The following is a 21,685-nucleotide window of genomic DNA, read 5'->3' as shown; positions in this document are numbered from 1 at the left end:
TTGCCAATATCCAGCTCGGTCCCTCATGCCATCTTTCACAGAGGCTCAGTTATTGGGGGAGATTGGCCCAATAATAATGATATTTATAATAGATATTTATTATCTGGGTTTGTGGCAGGGCTGTGGAAGCCCCCTGCTGAAAACTTACATGCACGCAGGCACATAAACGTATACACACACACGTGTGCGCGCGCACACACACACAGCCTCGCTGGGGCTCTTTAATTTACACTGGTAATATCAGCCGATTATGCCCCACACAGATAGTGTAGGGTTATCGGCAGAGTTAACACACAGTGGCTGCAATGTATTCACTCCACATTATAGAGTCCACTGCACCTGCATGTGTGTATGAGCGTGTGTGGAGAGCTGAAGGTCCATCTTTGGCAGCCTACCGGCACTGAGCGGTGTTTAGAAGCCAAGGGAGGGTTGATGGGATGGGTCAAGATTCAAGCAGTGCTTGGTCAGGGGAGGGGATACAGGAGAGAGGGGACTGGACAATCTGGCCTCTCGCCCTCTCCACCCCTCCTTCTTCTCCACACACAGACACACACACACACACAATCCAACCCCCCAGGCCTCATCTACACCCCCTCCATCTCCCTGCATCCCTCCAGTAGCCAGGGCCCCAGACGGTAATCCACCCCAGTGCTCCTCATCCTTTCATGTATTGATTTCCTCTCCTGCGCCACGGTTACATGTCGCACCCACGTCATTGGGTCTCGGCTGCTTCTGCTCCCACCCCCTCCCCTATCTGCCTCACCCATTACCCCACCCTTACACTTACCCTCTCCACCCCCCACCATCTTCAACAACAACTAAAGGGCTGGGTTGCGGGATGGGGAGGTTAGAGAAGGGAGGAAAAAAGAAAAAAAAAGGAGGGAGAGTGGACTAAAGGGAGGAAAAAGAGGGCAGATAAAGCACTGCAGTATTTCAGTAAAGCAACCAGCATTTTACAGGGATAGAAACAAACAGGAGAGGATGGAGAGAGAAATAACAGGAAAAAAAATCTGCCCCTGGGGGCTGCAGAGGATATTGTGGAAATTATCAGAGTGCGACACACGCTCGAAGTCCACAGTGAGAGATTTATTTCGAATTTGTCTTTGACAGTGAAATTCATCACTGAGTAGGCCTGTATCTGCTCTAATTTTATAGACGCATTTGGATGAACACGAGGAGCCAGAGTCCCAATTTGTGAGAGATGAATCTGAAATTCATTAGCGGAGCTGCGACGACCGCTTGATCAATCAGTTAGTCAGTGGGCAGAAAATTAATTGGCACCAATTTAGATAATCGATTAATAATTTTGTCAGTCTCCGAGAAAAAAAATGAAACAATCCCATCCTCAGTTTTATTTCCTTATGAGCTGAGTAGCTTTGAGTTTGAGACTTTCTGCCACGTTTCACTGTTTACCAAGAAGAAATATTTCAAGTCCTATCAATTCAAAAACTCCATCAGGTATAAAGTTGGAGCTGTTGTCTTTTTCCACAAACCTCTGGTATGAGTTTGCATTTTTCAGGCCCCGTGTGATTAGTGTGTGCAGAAAAGTCGTGTGTGTATGTGTGTGTGTGTCATCCCCCAGTGAACGGATGAAGTATGTATGAGACTGCAGGCTGGGAGTACGACAGGTCAAGGTTATGTTTTGAGTGTGTGTTGGACGAAGTGGTGTCGGTCCGTCTGGCTGATTGTGCGAGAGGTGTGTGTGCAAGGACAGCGTCAGCGCTTGTGCGTGTGTGTGAGTGAGTGCAACACCTTATGCGAGAATCTGCCCTGATCATATATGTGTATGTGTGCTGAGAGGGACACGTTGTGTGTGTTTGATGTGGTTTTGTGTGCTGAGTCCGCAGGTTCCTACTTCTCATCTAAAAGAGAAGTCAGTAGCGGTGACCATCAGGCGCTTTGAGTCTTATTGTCCACGGGCGCCTCCGCGTGTGTTTGTACATGCGTAATCTAAAACAAGGAAAGCCGCATATTAATGTATCCGAGTATTTTTAAAATAGCCTCTGTGTGTGTGTGTGTGTGTGTGTGTGTGTGTGTGTGTGTGTGTGTGTGTGTGTGTGTGAGAGAGAGAGGGAGAGAGACCATGTGTGCTGTCAGGCCATCCCTATCCCTATCATCAGGGCAAACATAGGCCCCATAACTACAAAGCAAACAGCGGTTCAGCCCAGGGTATGCATTTTAAACACTTTATCTCCCATTGTTTAGCCAGCACTCACTCCTCTCAACCCTGAAATCTGTTATTTTACATTTTCTGCAGATGCAAACTGCAGACAGAAAATGTAAACACAGAATGGTTAATCAAAACTGTCACTGCCGCCTTTACCATCATAATAACGCAGCTATTAAAGCGCACTCTTTAAAACATCCTGCATTTAATGCCACTGCGGAGCGGCATTACATCATCTTGACAACAGTCGTGATATTGAAGTTTTTCCTCCCACTGTTGCTGACAATAGTTTGCTTGCCTTTTGAAAGCACTTATCTTAAGTGGATCAACGCAGAGTAAATTGTAATTGCAACGCAGTAATGCTACATATGGTCCATATATTGTGTGCTGTGCAAGGCACTCAACTGCACGCTGAGACAGAAAAGCCGCAAATGACTTTAGAAAAGGTTAGCACAATTTGGTCAAGTACAGAGGCTATAAAAAGAAAATGCTATCAACTGAATGTCTGAATTTGAGCTTCAACACTTAAGCCAAGAAAAGGTCAAACACACACACGCGCGCGCAGACACACACAAATATACAAACACATACATGTTATCGAGCATGCGCCGGAAGAATTCATCGTTTACTTCACATCGAGCCCTCGCACACACACATTCAAGCGTGTGTGCGAGGGCTCACACGCACACACGCACGCTTGAATGTGAGACTCGGATACACAGAGACTCAGATACAGCCAATTAGGTCCACCACCTTCAGAGAAACACCAGTGGGCATGTAAGATTTGGAGTCCAGCGGGCCTCTAAAACCTAACACAGTCATAAGCCAGAAATAACACACACACGTCTCCAGTAGGCTCTGCAGACCGTGTGAAATAGCAAGGCAAAGACAAAACACTCCATTCCATCTCTGACATTTCCAATATCTGTCTATCCCTCATAAACCTTTGTTCACCCATAAAGTGACTCATTCTTCACAGATGAACATGTTCCATCCAGGCGGCTACCAGGCTGGCAGTCGTTACTGCCAGTCGTTCCTGACGCTTGTTATAATTACAGAATTATTGATTCCCTTTACATTTCACAGATTTTTGGCAGGAGGTGCTAAAGATAAATTGATTTAAAATCCCCATTACGCTGTGTAGAAACGCTTTAATGCTTTAAAAATAGTTTGATTGCGGAGCTATCCGTGTTTTCTTGCGCCTTTTGTTTCTACACGGCATGTATACACCCGTATTGTGTGTGTACGTGTGTGTTTTATTTAACTCGACTTCCCCTTAAGGCTCATAACTCTGGTTTCGCCTCCTCACCTCCTGCTCTTTGTCTCTCACTCTGTTAATTCACTACGCTGTCACCGGTCAGTGTATTTACCTAACACCAGTCTCTCCCCCTTTCCCTCTTCCCTCTCTCCTCTACCTTCCTTCTTGTCTCAATCCTTTCCTCCATCTCTGCCCCTGCGAACGGTGAGACTGTGTGAGTAAGCGTGCAGGAGATTTAGAGCGGGGATCAATAAGAAATTTAAAAATCAATGCACTTAGCGCCAGGAAATCAATGGGCCTAATCGGGATGCCAATCGGCCCAGTCAAAACAATTAAGAGGGAAGAAAAATGTTTAACAACCTCCTCTTGCTTACATAGACACAGGGGGGGAGCAAGGGAGAGAGTGACAGAGGCCTAAAGAGGAATATCAGGGAGACACAGAGGGATGAGATGAAGTGATATATGGGAAGGAAAGGCTCAGGAGAGAGCGCTCAAAGCTTAGACTCAAGGAAAGAGGGATTGGAGGGAGAGGCGGAGAAAGACGGGGAGTGAGGGACACAAATGGTGATAAAGAACCAGTTGGGAGTCATGAAGGACAACAGAGGAGAAAAGGGAAAGTTGACGGATGTGGATGGTGGGGCAGAATTGGATTTTTTTTCTTTTAATCCACTCTTTTTTTTGTTTAAATATTCCATAGAAAAGAGAGCTGAGGTTTACAAATAAGGTCACAGTTTGTGATCAGAAACACAAAAAGTAATACCCTCCCTCTGGAAGTGGTACTATTTGCTTCATCAAAGGCTCCAAAACTGAGCCGCTCCCTGTGATCAGACACAGAACAGCGCAGCACTCATCCTCACCAAGACAGCCAATCAAGCAACAGCTGGAGTCACGAACAGCCAACACTTCCAAATCAAGCGACATCAAAAGAGGGGACATTGCTCTCCCCGTCGAAGCGTCCAATCGCACTGAATGTTTGTCAGCGCGGGCGCCCAATGAGGGAGCTGCTGCTGAGTGCGGGAAACAGCAGAACGGCTTGGCGGTTTGTGGTAGGGGGGCTAATTTGGGGTCAATCAATAGATCTCCCCTCTCTCTATCTTCTGCCTACTCACCACGCTAAAATCAATGGGAAAGCCAACAGCTCCCCGCCCCAGTGTGGATTAGTGAACACACACAACTAATCAGCGAGTCACTGAAACTGACATCTCAGCTATTAACCTATTGATACAGGAGACACATGTTGAATGCGTACACACACACATACCACCACATATTCCAGCAGAAACATCTGTGCTGGTGTAATGATAAAGGATATGCCTCATGATGCTCACACCCAAAGAGCCTTTGAAAGTTTCTACAGAGGCGAAAATGTTTTATCTGGTATAAAACACAAAATAAAACATCAATATTCACAAAACTTCATGGCTTTTCTTTGCGTTTTTCAACATACGCCTGCCCCAGAGGCTCAGCAGCAGCAGCAGCGAGCAGAGGCGCTAACTATCGCTGAGCACCAACATCCTCAGATCCAGCCGCAACCAAGAGACATTTAAATGTTTTCAGGGCTCTCAGTCCACTAGTCCAACATCCCCTCGCATCAAATCACGCGCCTCTGTGGGATCCCTGGCTTTGAGGGTCAAAGTGGGAGCTCGAAATGACTCTGTGCGGACGCCAGCTTCACTCTAATTCAGGTGTCAGCCAGCACCGGCCTCCATTAAGGACAGAGGAGCAGTGCGTTTTAGCGAGGGGAAGTGTGCATTTTTTGCCTGTAACGTGGGGGCACTCTGCCAGTTTGGACCGGTGCATACATTTGACGTATAAAAAAACTTTTTTTTAAATAATTGGTTGTCAAAATGCAAGCGCATCTGAAAATTGAGAATTTGATAGGTGATTAGAGAAACATTTCACGCCAAAGCCGATAAGCGATTCAAAACACACCTGTCGGGCATCCCATTAAAGACAATAAATTGTGCAACTTTAAAGAAAGCATCACTGAGTTTTTTTTTTTATTTGTGAGTGTGTGCGTGTGTGTTGAAACACCTCGCTGAGTCTCCTCAGGAAGATAAAATAATATGTACCTGGCTCTTAAGAGGAGCACTACACAAGGATCATTTTTCAAAAATAACAGCCTGACTAGCTTTCATCCCTTACTTTTGAAAGCCCTCTTGTTTTCTGAGATTGCCTCTCCTTCCTCTGTTACTCCTCCCCTCCCTCCCCATCCCCTCCCCTCTCTGTCATGTTTTAGTTTTCATATGTTGGTTTTGTTCTTCCTCATTTTCCCCTTGTGTAAAAAATGAAAGGCTGAAAATAGGATGAGCGAGGACTGGGAAGGCGGGAGGGGGGGGCAAGAGAGAATGAAAGGCAGGAGGCAAAAGCAACGACTGCACATCGGTGAAATCGCTGTCTGCAGTGCCGAGGCTGTTCTCTTCTCTGCACTGACAGTTACAATACAGTCCCAAGCCCCATCCATATACATCATACTCTGAAAACCAAATGTTATCCATAGACAATGCAAACTGGTCCCTTCGCCCAGTGTTGAAAGGCTGTATACCAATGTGATGGACCCACAGCATGACAAGAGGAACAGCATTGATCAGCCACAGGCAGCTGCATAAAAACAGCCTTTAAATTGCATTCAGACATACGAGTGATTTGAAAAGATAAATCCAGCTCATGCATGTTTTTTTGAATTAGTTATCAACCATGCACATTGTAGTGTGACCGGCGCGGGGAAAGCAAGGATAACTGTCTTTCTCCTCCTATCTATTTCTTCTTGCTTCTTGACATCCTTTCAGCAATCCGTTTTCACACGTTAAACGCACAAAGAGAATGGAAGTGAGAGGCGTATGAAGTGGACTGGATTTCCTTCTTGTTGTTGTTGTTTTTTTCTCTCTCTTTCCCTCTTTCTTCTCTTCACAGACTTTATTTCCATGGTGGACCCATAGTGATCAGCAGGCAGTCATGGCTTAGCCGACATGATTGTGTGTTTAGGCCTAATCCAAACCTCTTCCTCCACGCCGGGGTGGTTGTGATGGAGATGGAGGGCGAGTAACTTATTGAGAGAGAGAGAGACATAGAGAGATGGAGAGGGAGAGAAGAAAAAAAGTGTGAAGTTGTATTGTCAAGATGTCCAGGCCAGTCCGGATGCATTGGTTCCGTATAACATTCCTATTCCAGCTCAACAGACGGATGCTGCCATTCTGCGAGAACGCAATCCTGATTTCTCGCTTGAGACCCAATATCTGCACCATACAAATAGGGTGAGGATATTGGGGGGGTTTGGAAAGTGATACACACCAGGAATATGGCTCTTTCTTCTTATCCTGCTCAGCCATATTGATGTTTGTGAGCCTTTCATTGCTCAGCCAAAATGAAGTCTTTCAGGGGCCGGAGCCATTGACAGATTAAGAAAACATATCCTGTTTTGTAGAACATGACAGAAGCTTTCTTGTTATCTGAATAATATGAGCAGTGCTGAAGTGGCACGGAAAGACTGTTTGTGAAACATTGTGTGGTTAAACCCGGGTTTGAAATTACAGCCCGCTCTCACTACAAGAAAAAAAAAGACTTTAACTGTGAAACTGAAAGTAGCTTCTCAACTGAAGAAAGAAACACTCAATATGTTGTCATTTCATTATGTAATTGTTAATGGAAACATCTGTCCATGATTATTCTCCAACATCCACAAACAAAAACTTCATATTTGTCATTTGGCCCTGAGAGAAAGGCTGGAAATGTCGAGCTATACATGGCAACACAGCCGAACCCTCACACAACAGAGATGAGCTGAAAATGACCAAATCACAGAAAATTGATCACATCCAACAAAATGACGGGGTGACTAAAATTGGTGTGAGCTTTCTTGGGGCTGAAAAAAAAATTTGGCAAATGCTTTCTGACAACCACATTGTAGTTCTCCCAACAAAGAAAAAACAGTTTAGAAATGAGCCCTAATTAATTTATTCTGACATTAACTGTGATGGAAACATCTGAGTCAGGCAGACGAGTGGACGGAGCAACAACGCATTCAAAGGCGAGGCCAGGAACGACGAGAAGGTGGTGATGTGGCGCAAAAAAGGATGCGTAGATGATGGCAAAGACAACAAACACAGCAACAAAAACAAAGAAAAAAAAAATGCTGAAGAAAAGATGGAGAAAAAAAATAAGGTGTGCTGCAGTCATCTGGAGTGTGTAAAGGGGTTATGCTGAGAGGTGGCATGTTCAGATGTGATAGACAGAAAGAAGAGGGAGGAGGTGAGTAACAGAGAGGTACAGGGAGAACAATTGATAAAGGGCTGGTAGAGAAGAAGAGCTTTAAGATTAAGGAATGAGTGTGGGGTAAAAGGAGGAGGATTAGGGGTTTGGGTGAGAGCAGGACAAAGTGAGAAAGGCGGGGAGGGAGGGAGGAGCTGAAACCAGGAGAATGAGAGGCGCGCAGAAAGAGGAAACTGTACAGGGCTTTTGACGGAGAGAGCAGGGATAAAAAGATGTATTTTTCCTGCTTCCTCTGTTGTCCTGCCTTTCCTCTGGGCAACTTCCCGCTGCTCTCCCCCTCTCTGCTGCCTTCCTCCTCTGTCTGACACTGTGGGAAGATAGGTAGGAAACCTAATCGAGCCAGACACGCCGCCTGCTCTCTGCTGACACTCACAGGCGGAGGGGGGGCACTACAAATCCTGCTGACCAGCCGAGCCGAGACCCCCACTCCCAACCTCCTCTCTCACCTACCGGCCAGAGCGGCCATCATCATTCGGCACAATAGGGTGGAGGAGATGGGGGTGAGAGGGGAAAGAGATGCCCAATGGGTAACATGACCCAGTAACACTGCCAAGAATTAGAAGTTTGATTCTTGCTGAGAGGAGAGAGCCTGAATGAAACTATCAAGGCACAGAAGCCACGGAAATCTTTTAATATTGGCAAAAAAAAAAAGAAAGAAAGAAAGAAAGAAAGAAAGAAAGAAAGAAAGAAAGAAAGAAAGAAAGAAAAAAAAGCATAAACTAATTTACAGTGTTAGGTCTCTCCTAAATTATGCCAATACTTTAATGCTGAAACACTCTGGATTTATTGATTAGATGATTAAAAAAAAAACAGTTCTGGTAATGACAATATTTCTAATTAGGGAGGCAAGAGGCTACGAGGTGCTGACTATGAACTGCAGCACACCAAGTTCAATTTATTTTCCTTCTCTTTCTCCTCATTTCTCTCCTGTCAGATCCCCCAAGTTATAAAATTATGCATTTAAATATTTTCAGTAATCTATCAAGAAAAACTATGAAATGTGTGCTGCTTTGAAAAAAAAGGATTTTAGTATTGCTTCATTTCAGTTCCCCTCTCTTTTAATAACAAACAACAAATAACAAACCAAACCAAAGCATCATATTAGAGCCTCATCATTTTTTAAATCATATATAAGATTTTAGACTGGATTAGATTATTTTTATTAAAAAAAAAAAAAATCTGAATTTAACCCTGAAATAAGCAAAATACAGAAAAAAAGCTCTACATTAAAATAGAGAAATGTATGCCAGGGGCTGATGCAACAGAGCAGATTCTAAGATAAAACGATGGCGCTGTGGTAATGACTTTGCTGTTTAACTTAAAGTGAAGTGACTTTGCACACCCGTGTTGCTCTCTTGCTTTTCCTTTTGTCGTGTCACAGACCTCTTTAGAAGGTTTCATACAAAAAAACACATTCAGCACAGGCTGCTTACACTATACATGAATGTGTGGATCCACTGAAAATCACAAAGATTCGGTTTTTGTTTTGTCAGTGAATATTTTTCAGATTAAACTCGAAAGATTTTTTTTTTCTGATAGATGAACTCAAATCCTTTGTCAAACTGTATGAACAAAAGCCGCTGATCATTGACGGGTGTGGTAGGATGCCAGGGTGGGAGCACGTCCTGTAGTGTGTGTGTGTGCGGGGAGGCTCTGCTGTGCAGGTAAAAATGAATGAGGGTCAGTGTGTGTGTGTGTGTCTCAGTGGGGGAGTCTGCCTCCCTGGTCATTGTGTGGGGAGAGACAGCCATTACGGACTGACCGTTATGGTGACAAGCAGTGACACACTGAGGCTCCTCTCCGGGGAATTAGCTGTGGACAGACGATGGGATGTGCAAAGGTTGTGTGGACATTGTACACTTGCTGCATTGTCCTTTTTTTTAAACTCTCTATACATTAAGTACTTACGTGTGTACATGTGTGATTGTGTTTTTGTGTTGCTGTATAAATATGTGCGTGTGAGTGTGTGTGTCCAAACCAGATAGCACATATTTGCTAATCTGGAGGGGGTAGCTGGAGGAAGGGGGTAGGGTCAGAAGCCGGGGTCAGGTGTTAATTCACTGCTTCAAAAGCAGAGCCAAACACAAAAACCAGGGGAGACCGCAACTGAACAGATCGACCAAAACCACAAGGATATATTCAAGGTCCACTGCGGTAACCATGCACCTCTGCTTCTCCCTCCTGCCGACATCCTCTTTAGATTCACCTTCGCTCTCGCTTTTCCTCCCTTCTGTCCTAAATTTCACCTCATTTTTTCCCCATCTCTACCCCTTTCCCCCCCCCATCCCCTCTCTCTAGCTGGTCCAGTATGTGCAGCCTCCTCCCCCAAAAAAGGTCAGTCAGTCTGCAGGGTCATCAGTCTGGGATGAAGCTGAACTTTGACCCTGAGCCCTTGATGTATTCCAACCACAAACCCCGCAGACACACTCATGTAATGGACATGTGCGGCCTCACAAGAGGCTTGTTTCATTGTGGCCATTTTTGATCAATTTATCACTTTTCTGTTGTCACTTATTGAAGTCCTGTCTGTGCTGGCGAAGCCTAGGTCTGCGCGGCACGGCAGGTTAAGAAAGACAATGACATCGACAAAGTGATCTATCTCGGATGATTAATCCCACCAACATTTATCAGCTAATCGATGCAGCGATGATCGGGAAGTGCCCACTGATTACGTTCAACAACCACAACTGATACATGACTATGTTGAGGAGGGAGTGGGGGTAAACACTCTCATACGTGGGAAAGACAGACACTAATCTCCCCACACACACACACAGAGCAAAAATCAGCCATACACAAATGGAGAGTTTTTGATTTTCCTCTATAGGAACTATAATGCACCACAGTAACAATGTGTTCTATAGCTTCTCACAGGTCTTCATGTTTTCTGTGCCAAAGTGTAAAAGTATCCATTCAATTACATTCAAGTAAAACTAAGCTGTGCTGTAGGCACACCAACTATCAACCACATCCTAAAAACAAAGAAATATTAAATATTTAAAATGCAATTTTGTTCCCAAAACGATGTGAGGAAAAAATAAACTGAATTCTAACAGAAATTATTAAAACACGTGTTTTGCACTTTGGTGAACATTCAGAGGTGCGAAATTTACCTACTAGAAATCCTAATATACCGGCCTCTGGTCCCTTCGCTTCACAACAGCGATGCATCGTGCAACTGCAATCTTAACGCCTTAATTGAGGAACTGGCCAAACGACCTTTGACCCAGAGGTCATTAGCGCATTGTGAGCAGGGCCATGGAGAGCCGCCGCACCATTTGGGAGGAGAGTCGTGCGCAGAAAACGGATTATTTTGTATCGCCTCTGGTGCCTGATACCGACTGAAGTGGCCCAGTGACCAAAAAAAAAAAAAAAAAAAAAAACGTACAGAAAAATGTACATCAAAGCCCACAGGCACGATCGCGCTGTTTACCATCAAACCTGAGCCAATAAACCGTTTATGAAATGAGCTTTGAAGCAGGCTGCATGCACGTTAACATAAACCATAAAATTGAACGTATCGGTTTTGTGGTCTGTTTGAAGTTGATAAGGTGCAGGACAGGGTGTCAGGGTGCCAGCTCAGTCCCATTGCTATATAATGGGACTGAGTGCTATATAAATAAATTGATTTGATTTGATTTGATTAAATAATATATAAAGTATAAATAAAATCTCCCAGGAACACGCTCCTTTACAAATGCTAAATGAACAAAAATATATATATTTAAAAGAGAGCGCAGGTTTTATTTTTAAATTTCCATGTGTGTGTAAGATTCCTTATATGTGATTCCTGGTTTTTATAAAAACTTCAGAAAAATGCTAAAACAAAAGCGATTCCTTTTTTTTTTTTTTTTTTTTTAAAAAAAAGAAGCACCTACATTTAAACATTTATTTTTTGCCTCTTACCTATGTAATAAAAAAGAAATAAAACCATTTGGCTGCTCAGGTCTCATCCTAAATTACAAATCTCGTCAGAACTATATTCCCATAATTCGAGTGTCGACTGTGTGCCCTGCGCTGGGCTGATCTTACTGATAACACTTCCGTAATTAACAGTTTTTGAACTGCTGCACATCGAAATCAGCACATGAGTCGATAACACATTCAAATGTAGATTAAATACGAGGCCTCGTGTTTGAATAAGACAGCTACGGTTTCTAAATTTTACTGAACTTTGCAGCAATTTTTTTTTTAAAGTTAACTTTGAAATTTAAGTCGAAATAAATAAATGGCTGCCTCTAAACTGCAGGCGTCACTTCAGCCTCTCAGTGACTCCCTCTGTACTGGTTTAAAATCAGCTGTGGATTCTAATTTGAATATCGTGCATACGACTTTAACAAGCTGAAGCAACAACTGTGAAAATGACGGTGAAATAAACTGGAATATTTAAATATTCACAGTTTATGCAAAAAAGCACAATACTATATAAATATTCCCAGAAAGAAATATCAAAATAAAATATGAAAATTAACTCATGCAGGAGGAAAAAGCGAGATGAAATCTGAAATATTCAACTGAACAAATATTGTGAGTGCAGCTGAAACGGTTCGGAGGCAGTTTATCTATTTAGCCTAAAACTTTATGCAAAGTTTTCATCAAATTAAAATTGATACTTTTTAAAAGTTTGGGTTTTTAACCATATCTTCCCCAAATAATAAATTTAAGATATTCACTTTGAATGAAAAATGCAGATAATTGTAATAAGGAAAATCACACATTCTGATAGATGAAGACTACGTGTTTGATTTTTAAGGGCTATTCTATTCTATTCTATTCTATTCTATTCTATTATGAGAAACGATAATGAGGAGGCTCCAATTCAAAGTATAATACACTGAATATTAAATAATTTAGTATTATGAGGCGCATAAGAGAATATCAAATAAAATATTTAAATAAATCTGGACGAATAATTATGAAAATAAGGCGTCTGCATAAATTTTAAATGATTACCAAAAAACAGAGAAGGCAATGCAAAGAAATAATAATAATAATAATAATAATAAACCTATATATTAAGTTCAGGTGTGAATTAAGTTCTCTTGTCTTGAAAAAAAAAACAGCCCAACTTGTTCCTCGATGCCACAGCTGTGAATATGCAATAAGTCGGAGAGTTTTAATGAGACACAAGTTTCTAAATATGAGAATCAGAAAATGCAAATTGGGTGAAATAATAGAGTGAAACACGTGATTGGTAAATACGAAAAGAAAGTCGCCCCGTTTCTTTGTTTTCTCTTTCAATGCAGCGGTCTGTGAGGAGAACTGTCGGTTGACCATAACGTGTGTCTTAGTCTCATGGGGTTTAAAGTCATCTGTGCGCTGTGGTTAACACTTCTTCATACATGCTGGGCCTTTTTTAATATTACGACTTCAGACACAAACACTTCAAACACTACACACACACACACACACACACACACACCGAGTGTCACAAGTTGCAAATGATTCCAAAGAACTTGAACTCGGCCCTGTCCTAAAGCGCTGGTGCTGAATCTGCAGCAGTAATTACGCAGCTCATTTCTATCCCCTAAAATAAATAAAGAGGCATCAATGGGATGGATCGAGGCTTGGGACAAAGTTTTCAGAAGAAACCTTAAGTCAAGATGCGACATGCAGGCCCTAAACAGGATCTGATCACGTTCATATTTTAAGAAGAGCAAAGGTCAAAAAGGAAAGAGGTGTGTGTGTGGAAAACACACCTGAACGAACCCGCAGCAGACGCTGGGGTGTGGATCAGAGCAGGACTGTGCGTAAACAAAATCAACAGCTGGCCAAAGAATCGCGGGTAACTGATGATTTTGGGGGGATCGCCAAGAGTCATGCCGGTGGTGTGCTCTATGTGATACCACGCAGAGGCTTTTCCACACGGTGTAAGTCAAGGTTGCAGCACAGCGGTTTGCCAAATGATCGGCGGGGGCATCGCGCAGCGACCATGCACAGAGGTAAGCACCGGCTGCTCCCCTCCTCTCCTCTGCCGACTCGAGCCTCCTGCTCGGCCTTATAAAGCCCACAGATCCCCTCCTTTTAATTGATTTTCTCATAATTAACTCAGTCTGTCCATCGATTTCCCTTCGGCGGCGAATCAGACCCTCGCCACCCTGAGGTGTTTCTGTGCTATGTGCGGACATTGGGATACCGACGAGCAAATATCGACCACACTGATTAAAAACCCCACAGCGGGAGAGAATCTGCCTGTAAACTGCTGCCTTACATTATGCACGAATTAAGACACAGGTTGCCCATTAACCGCAGCTGGCCTGCAGTCGCGTTCACACCTGCTTGTGCGGAAAGAGCGCACAAACGAGCCGTGGCCTTTCTTTTTTTGTCACAATTATGAGCCAAACAACAAAGAGAATACACAGCGAAGACGAATCAGCGGAACAATGGGGACTGAGTAGAGAAAATTACTGGAGATGTCTCGATTTCAGCACTAATTCTCCTTCAAGCCCAGACCCAGACGGCGGCGTGACGTGCATGAATTCAAATGTGAGGGCTACATGTAAAAAATAAATAAATAAATAAAAAGCAACAATGGAAACAAACCACACACACCCCCATCTTTCTGTGTTTATGAGATTAACAATGTGCGTAATATTCGCACACCGTGAAAGCACTGCAGGTATGCAGCTGCAGCGTGGTTTCCGTATGGGCTATGCATAACACCGAGCACATTCTGAATCAAATATTCCCGCGATAATACAACATGCAGAGCAGGCAAGAAGACACAACGCTATTCGTCCACGGAGCAAAGGAGCAAGGGAGGATAGGAGAGAGAGAGGGAGTGAGGGGGAGAGAGAGAGTCGGAACACGAGGGCTGCTCCTGTGAATTAATTTCGTTCTAATCAATAAAAAAAAGAAAGAAAAAGCCCAGCCCCGCACAAAAAATCATTAGGACCGATATTTCTCTACCCCTCTCTCTTCCCTGCACTGCCTTTCCCCAGGACCCTGCCATGAGGAAAAGTCGGGCTCCCCTGCAAGTGGACAGAAAAAAACCCTCTTGAATTCACACAGAAGAGAAAGATTGTGATGTGAGAAGGAGGAAGTGTACAGCACAGCTGAAGACAGTAAAGGGTGAAAAGACACATGGAGGAAAATAGTTAAGTCCCTGCACTTCCGCCCCTTAGAATAATTTTCTTTTTTCTTTTTGTTTTTGTGGGTGTGAAAATTTACCAGTGCTTCCATCGGTGAACGTCTCCATCCCCGCCATGCGAGCAGCCTGTCTGGACAAGAGAGGGATGGAGAGCAAAATGATGGGGGAGAGGAGGATACGGGGGAGGCAGAGGTACGTGTAAGGGGGGCCACTGTGTGTTTGTGTGGAGGGGCAGTTGTTCTGGGTTAGGGGCTCAGCATTAAAGTGAGGGGCTGTGGGTGTGGGTTTGGGGGGGTTAGAGGTGAGGAGAGGGTGGGGTGTTGTCATATGGTAACACACTAACCTTTTCATGTCTCCCCCCTCTCTCTCTCTTTCTCTCTGTCCCTCGTTGTCCCTCTTTCTCTCTCCATCCCTCACCCTCGACGTATGTCTCTCAGCGGTTTCCATGGCGACCCGGTGGCTGTGGTGCTGCTGAGGAGAAAGAAGCGCGTGCGTGAGAGAGGGCGAGGAAGCGGGGAGCGAGGCGAGGCGAGACGGTCGTCTGAAAGTGCAGGCGGGGGGGTCACGCCCCCCATCAGAGGTAAATGAGCAATCAGCAGCATTTCGGAGGCGTAATTACAAACAAACAAACGTCACGCTGTGACTGCTGTTTTGCCACTTTAATTTTACGGCAGCAGGTTTGTTTTGCGGCTGAGAGACGTTTAAAAGGCCCGGCGTGACCCTAGATCTGAGACGCCCTGCATAATAATCCGATTAAAACGCGCATAAAAGAAGCAGCAAAGTTCCCGCAGTTAAACATCAGATTGAATCAACGCTGAAGGAGATTCCACTCCAACTTCTGTAACTTCTTGACGCGTGCGGTTCTGACATGATGCCGCTGAGCTGATTTTCACCAGCTCTGCTGTTTTGAATATGAGGCCTTCGCAAATTGGTCATGCATCTTTATGCTGCCACCTGCAGGTAGCAGAAGAAAGCGACACACACAGACAGACGGAGATCACTGCCTTCTGCTCAGCATGAGGTCTCAAACAGGGTGACTGAAATGAGGTTTTATGTCGTATTTCATTTACATTTTCAGTGTTGTGGCAAAAAATTATTTCCGGTGTTTCTTTGTGTTTTTTTTTTTGATGTGCAATGTCTTTGCTTATATTGGTAAAAGACTGCAGTTAACGTGATGTATTGAGGGATTATATATAAAATAAAGAAATGACCTATTTTGCAAGTATCTATGGGGTTCCGTGTTACTGTATACACACTGTAACCAATCCAGTCTTTTTTGCCCACCTAAAACATCTTTGTAGAGTTGTTATGTTATTTTTATTGCAATTTTTGCTGCTGTCTTGACCAGATCCCTCTTTTTAAGAGACATTTTTAATGCCAATGAGGCTTTTTAGCAGGGTAAATAAAGGGAATATAAAAGTGACTTTTCCAATAACTGATTGCAGCTTCTACCCTGTCACATGAATGTTGTCTATGGCTCAAAATGACTTAATATCTTTCATGAGAGAGATGTTTGACATATGTTTTGCAGATTACAGGCCAACAATTCATTTGCAGCAATTTAAATACAAAACATTTTTTTGAAAGTACCAGAAATCACTTTTTGTAACAACACTTCCAACCTCAACCTCACATCCAGGCATCTTAAAAAAGAAAAAAAAAAGTGCTCATATGTTGTATTTTAAAAGGCTTGCGTGGACTCTGCTGCGACTGACTACCAACCACGGAGAGGTAAACCAAGGAAGATGGCTTCGGAGAAGAATCACCTGATCTAATTTTTTCCCCCTCAATAAAAGCCACAGCATTTCCCCCATCAGAGGAATGTACGATGTGCTGCAGGGTATACGTACAATAACAGCATCCCCAGCGGGCCGACTGAAGGCTATAGTGTCTATCAGCTTTAGATGACACGTTTCGATAGGAGACTGATTTAGGCCTGAGCTACCATGAGATGACTTGAGTCTCCATCCAATCAAGGAGGTGAGAAGAACACCTGCGGACAGTGGAATTAAGTCTTCAGCGGGATGATGACCAGTCTCCTGCCACACAACCCAGTATTACATTAGCTTTTGCACCCCAATACAATTTGCACCATCGAACACAAAACCACCTCTGATGTCTCGATGAAGTGGTTTAGGCAATCAGCTGAACATTCACTTCACCAAATGTGCACGGAGCTGTGGTGTACAAAAAATGCCAGATTTATTTAGTTTTCTCCAAGTTATGTTGTAGGTAACAGAAAATGAAAACAGATGTTGAAACTGGTCGATTGATAAAATAAAAAATTGACTCCATCACTGGTTCCCTTCTGCCTCAGCTTCTACTGGTCGGATAGTTTCCCTACCCTACCACGTGCTTTAAAATATCTACAAAAGCTTCTCTTGGATGTAGATTTGAGAGACATGAAGGGAGTTTTTTTGACCGAAAGCTCTGCTGAAGCCGCAAAGGAGGGGTGATTGTGGCGGCGGCGATGGGGCGTGGGCTCTCTGGGTCAGCAGTAGCCTAGGCTGGGAACATGGCAGACTTTGGGAGTTTGCTATGGCTGGCAATCAGAGTCAAAGAGACCCTTTACCTGTAGTGCTACCTTGATCACCAGAAGGTGAAAGTGTTCTTCAAAGAAATAGTTTGACTTTTGAGTGATGCACTTATTCGCTTTCCTGCAGAGTTTGATGAATAATGTTCACGCCTGTGTGTAAGATTAAAAAGCTGGAACCAGCAGCCAGTTAGCTGCTGATAGCCTGCCATAAAGACACTAGAAGGACACTGCGAGATCACAACCTCACACACACACCAGATTCACATCATTTAAAGAGTTCTTCCACTGTTCGTGCACCACCACCATCACGACCTCTACCTTCCAATCCTGCAAAATGTTTTTAGCTGTGTGAATTTGCACACAAACATACAAGTGACACAAATGATCTCTTAGCAAGAGATCGCGAAGCTGGGAGTAGATAGTTACCCCAAAGCCTCTCTGAAGCATGTCCTGTAAAAAGAGGTGCTTGTAAAACAAAATGCATTGTGTTAATAATTAGTGTGCATTAGAAGGAGCAGTAGCTAAAGCTATCTGCTTGTTTTTCTTGATTCTTTTCTTGATCAGAAGACTTTCCAAGAAGATTTGATGGTTTCTTGGAAAGTTGGGAGAGCAACTTCAACCTAATTCTGTTGCTCTTCACAGAAAAAACTATCAGAAGGTGATGGAGGAGCCTCATGAAGAGTTTTGTAGCAGATAGCTGCTGGACAGAAATAACGGCGGGACGTGTTGTCTCGTCCTTGGATATTTGTGAGCATTATGTTCCTGAGTGTTCCAGATATGCGTCCCAATTTCTCTGACAAACAAATCTCTCATAGTGGCAGGGGCCATCCAAGAGGGAGTCATTGTTCAGAGGAGGAACATGGCAGCATCCTTTGAGTTAGACCTCAGTAGTTTTGCAGACTTCTTAAGCAGAGTGTCTGGGGATCCCTGTGGGCATCACGTCGCTGGTTTTGCTTTGAGGCTGGGCGTGGTGAGAACCGGGCTTTCAAAAATCTCAGTTTTCCCCAAGGCAAGCCTGGAGCAGTTTAGCTGGCCATCAAACAAGGCACACTCTGAACAGAGTAGAAATGGCCCTATCAGGTTTTTCCCAGAGGGCTGGTGCCGCTTACTGTTCTCCATGATGGCAACTCAATAATAAAACTTCATTTGTACACTCAGCAGCTTTTTAGACGTGGGGTGTTGCCAGAGTGCTCTTAACCGATCCAGTAATGGTGGCGTCTTTAAAGACAGCGTTAAGCGTTGTGACATGGATGCAACAGTGTATTAAATATTTAAGACAAAAACAATTACTCTTATAGGTTTTATAGCTTTGTTATATAGCACTATTAGAGCAGCCTATATGGTCCGCTGCTTAAATAAACATAACTGCTAAGATACAACATTTTATAAATTAATTATAAGAGTTGTTTGGGTGTTGTCTAACCTTCAGGATAATTAACTGGCTGAAAATGACATGCACTAATTAGAAAAAGTCAAAGCCTGTGAAGGGTCACTAAGTGAAATGAGGTGGCTCTTTAAAAAGTGCCCTTTTGCCGACATTTACATCATTTATTCATGTGACTGAGGAGCATGTTGGGCTACATCAGAGGACTTCATTACCTCGAAGTAGGCCCAGGGAAAACTCAAAGACCTCACCGACCATCAGGAAATAACTCACATCTATTCACCACAAATCAACATCTGTTATGTTACAAGGAAATCAGCTTTCTGGTTGTGATGCCCCTTATTTTCTTTTTTTTCCCCTCATTGAACGATTCTGTGGATTCTTTATAAAGTTAAAGATTTTATAAATCAAATTGTTCCCTCATACTTCCTTACATGATATACTGTCTAAAAGTGTGGAAAACATCTGTAAAAAACACCGAGTTTGGTTTCTTTTGTTTTGTTTTTTTTGTTTTACAGATGTTTCAGTGTGTTTCTTCAGGATCATAAATAAAAACACACATCTGTTCAAAAACAAACAGTTATATTTATAACTTCTGTTCCCTGAAGGAGAGGAATGAGGTACAACACATAAGTATGGGATATCACGCCCAGTGTGTCCTGGCTGAAGTGATGACATGCGCATGGCCACGCCTGCACATGTACCCCCGTCATCACAGTCATCCCTCAGTTTGCTAGCTGTTCTTTACCGAACCAAGCTGTGCAGCAGGTGGAACCTTGTGTTGTACCTCGTTCCTCTTCTTCAGGGAACAGAAGTTATAGATATAACTGTTCGTTCCCTTTCAGTCGATTCACTCTGTACAACACCTAAGTATGTGACAAATTTACACGCCTCGCTCTGCGCGGTGTACTACCAGCACATTAGTGTGTTTGTGTGTGACCCAGCAGAAAGGATAGTATGAGCTACCGAAGGGGCTGTAATGTCCAAACGATAGCACCTGACAAAAGTGTGCAGTGATGGCCAACTAGGTGCAGCTACAGGTTGGAATGAGCTCTCACACCTGGGGCTCACCGTTAGTGCTGTACGTCAGTGAGATAGCTTCTATAATCCAGTGGGACAGCCTCTGTTTAGACAAAGCTCTACCTCTGGCTGGATTAACAAAGCAGACAAACAACTGGTCACAAAAAAGAACATTCTCAATGTAGGTACGTAGCACACACACCGGACTCAGAGAATGGATCCTCCTCTGCTTCTCAGATCCAAAAGGAGGGGACCAAAAGCTCAGAAGCTCAAATTCAATTGAGCTATAAACTGCAGGAATGAACTTGGGTAAATATGTGGCATTTGGGCGCGATACATCCCCGAGGCCATCAAGAGAGAACTGACCCTTAACTATCAAATTTGACCTTTCAGCAGGTAAGCATGAAGGTGCCAGAGATCTGGGTGTGGATGAATCACTTCCATCACCCTGCAGAGAGGAAGCTTGCCAAGGCCTTGCTGATAATAGGCTGATTATCTCCACATACCACGACTTTGTTGGCCACCAACAGGCTCCTAGAATCAGAGTGAGGTGTACTCTCTCTAGAACTGGAGATATCGTTTCCACTGGGGGAAATGCATACAGAAGCACATCTGGCCATTGGTGGGCTAGTGCATTAAGTGTCCTGGGGTGCATCTTGTTCGCCTATGAAGAAGAACAAGGGGCAGTGTGTTCACCCTGGAGGCAAAAAGATCTACTTGCATGTCACCGAATAGATTCCATGTCTCTAGTTAGGCTGTAAGGACGGCATCAGATATTTATTACAAACACCTTAACCCTTACATATCATTCTGGTCAAATTTGATCTGTTTTTACATTTGACAGCAGCAACAAAACCTAATTCACATCCTTTTAGTCTGAAATTTGATGACTTGTTCTAAATCGTAAAATATACACTTAAATGAAAATATTTTAAATTGCACAAAGATCTTGACTTGTATCTATAGTGATTGAACTTAGATCCACTAGTGTGAGTGAAATAAAATAAAATGGTGGTTAAACACAAGTTTGAAACTGAAAACTCTACATGGCTTGTCTCTGTGGATTTCTTTATGGGATTGTGGTGACAGAGTTCAAGGAGGACCTCGACACCATCATGAGAAGTCTGTTCCCGCAGAGACAGGCACCTGCAGGTCTTTGAAGGATCATGTGGACAGTGTAATAGCAAAACACTGTAGAATCAATCATATAGGGTTCACATAAGGAACAGAAGTCATACAGAGCTCAGCGAATGTCTTGACATGGACACAAGCTCTAAAATAGGGCGGCTCAGCGCTGCAGTGGTTAACAACATCACCTCATAGTCAGGTCTGTGGTCTGAATCCTGGTTGTGGCCTTTCTGTGTGGAGTGCACATTTGTCCTACTTTGACTTCCTCACACAGTCCACAGATGCTTCTCAGGTAGATGGTGCCTGAAGTGTATAGAATGAAGTGCTGTGTTAATATAAGGTTAAAGTGTGGCTTGTAGTCAAAAGCACTTTGTGGCGACTGGTCACTAAGACTAGAATAGCACCGTATGAATGCAAGAACGCTGTGTGCCTGCTAGTGCCTTACAATGTAAAAATAACCAAACATTAATCAAATAAAGGTGGGGCGATTGTGGCTCAAAAGTTGGGAGGTTGCCTTGTAATCGGAAGGTTGCCGGTTCGAGCCCCGGCTTGGACAGTCTCGGTCGTTGTGTCGGTGGTCGTTGGGCAAGACACTTCACCCGTTGCCTACTGGTGGTGGTCAGAGGGCCCGGTGGCACCAGTGTCCGGCAGCCTCGCCTCTGTCAGTGCGCCCCAGGGTGGCTTGCCATCACCAGTGGGTGACTGGATGTGTAAAGCGCTTTAGGGTCCTTAGGGACTAGTAAAGCGCTACACAAATACAGGCCATTTATCAAATAATAATCTATTTATGGTGAGCCGATATTAAAACAGACATAAAAAGAAAGACTGTGAGG

At 43.7% G+C, this 21,685-nt stretch overlaps 1 protein-coding gene and 1 long non-coding RNA gene across 2 annotated transcripts in view; one reads left to right on the top strand and one right to left on the bottom strand.

Moving 5' to 3' along the window:
* pou2f2b (POU class 2 homeobox 2b) overlaps positions 1-14,910 on the bottom strand; it is a 70,697-nt gene extending 55,787 nt beyond the window's left edge. The window contains exon 1 of the mRNA XM_084943493.1: positions 14,865-14,910. Within this exon, the coding sequence (XP_084799619.1) occupies positions 14,865-14,901 (37 nt within the window). The 5' untranslated portion in view covers positions 14,902-14,910. The remainder of the gene's footprint in view (positions 1-14,864) is intronic.
* Positions 14,492-16,976, top strand: LOC146377957 (uncharacterized). Its single transcript, XR_014801623.1, has 3 exons — positions 14,492-14,976; positions 15,222-15,364; positions 16,473-16,976. It is a non-coding gene; the product is annotated as an uncharacterized LOC146377957 (long non-coding RNA).
* Positions 16,977-21,685: the final 4,709 nt, after the last annotated feature.

This window comes from Perissodus microlepis, chromosome 11 (genome assembly GCF_051167445.1).
Source record: "Perissodus microlepis isolate ML-2025 ecotype Zambia chromosome 11, ASM5116744v1, whole genome shotgun sequence".
Lineage (NCBI taxonomy): Eukaryota > Metazoa > Chordata > Actinopteri > Cichliformes > Cichlidae > Perissodus > Perissodus microlepis.
Note: the sequence above shows the minus strand (reverse complement) of the source record. Positions and strands in the feature narration are given on the sequence as shown.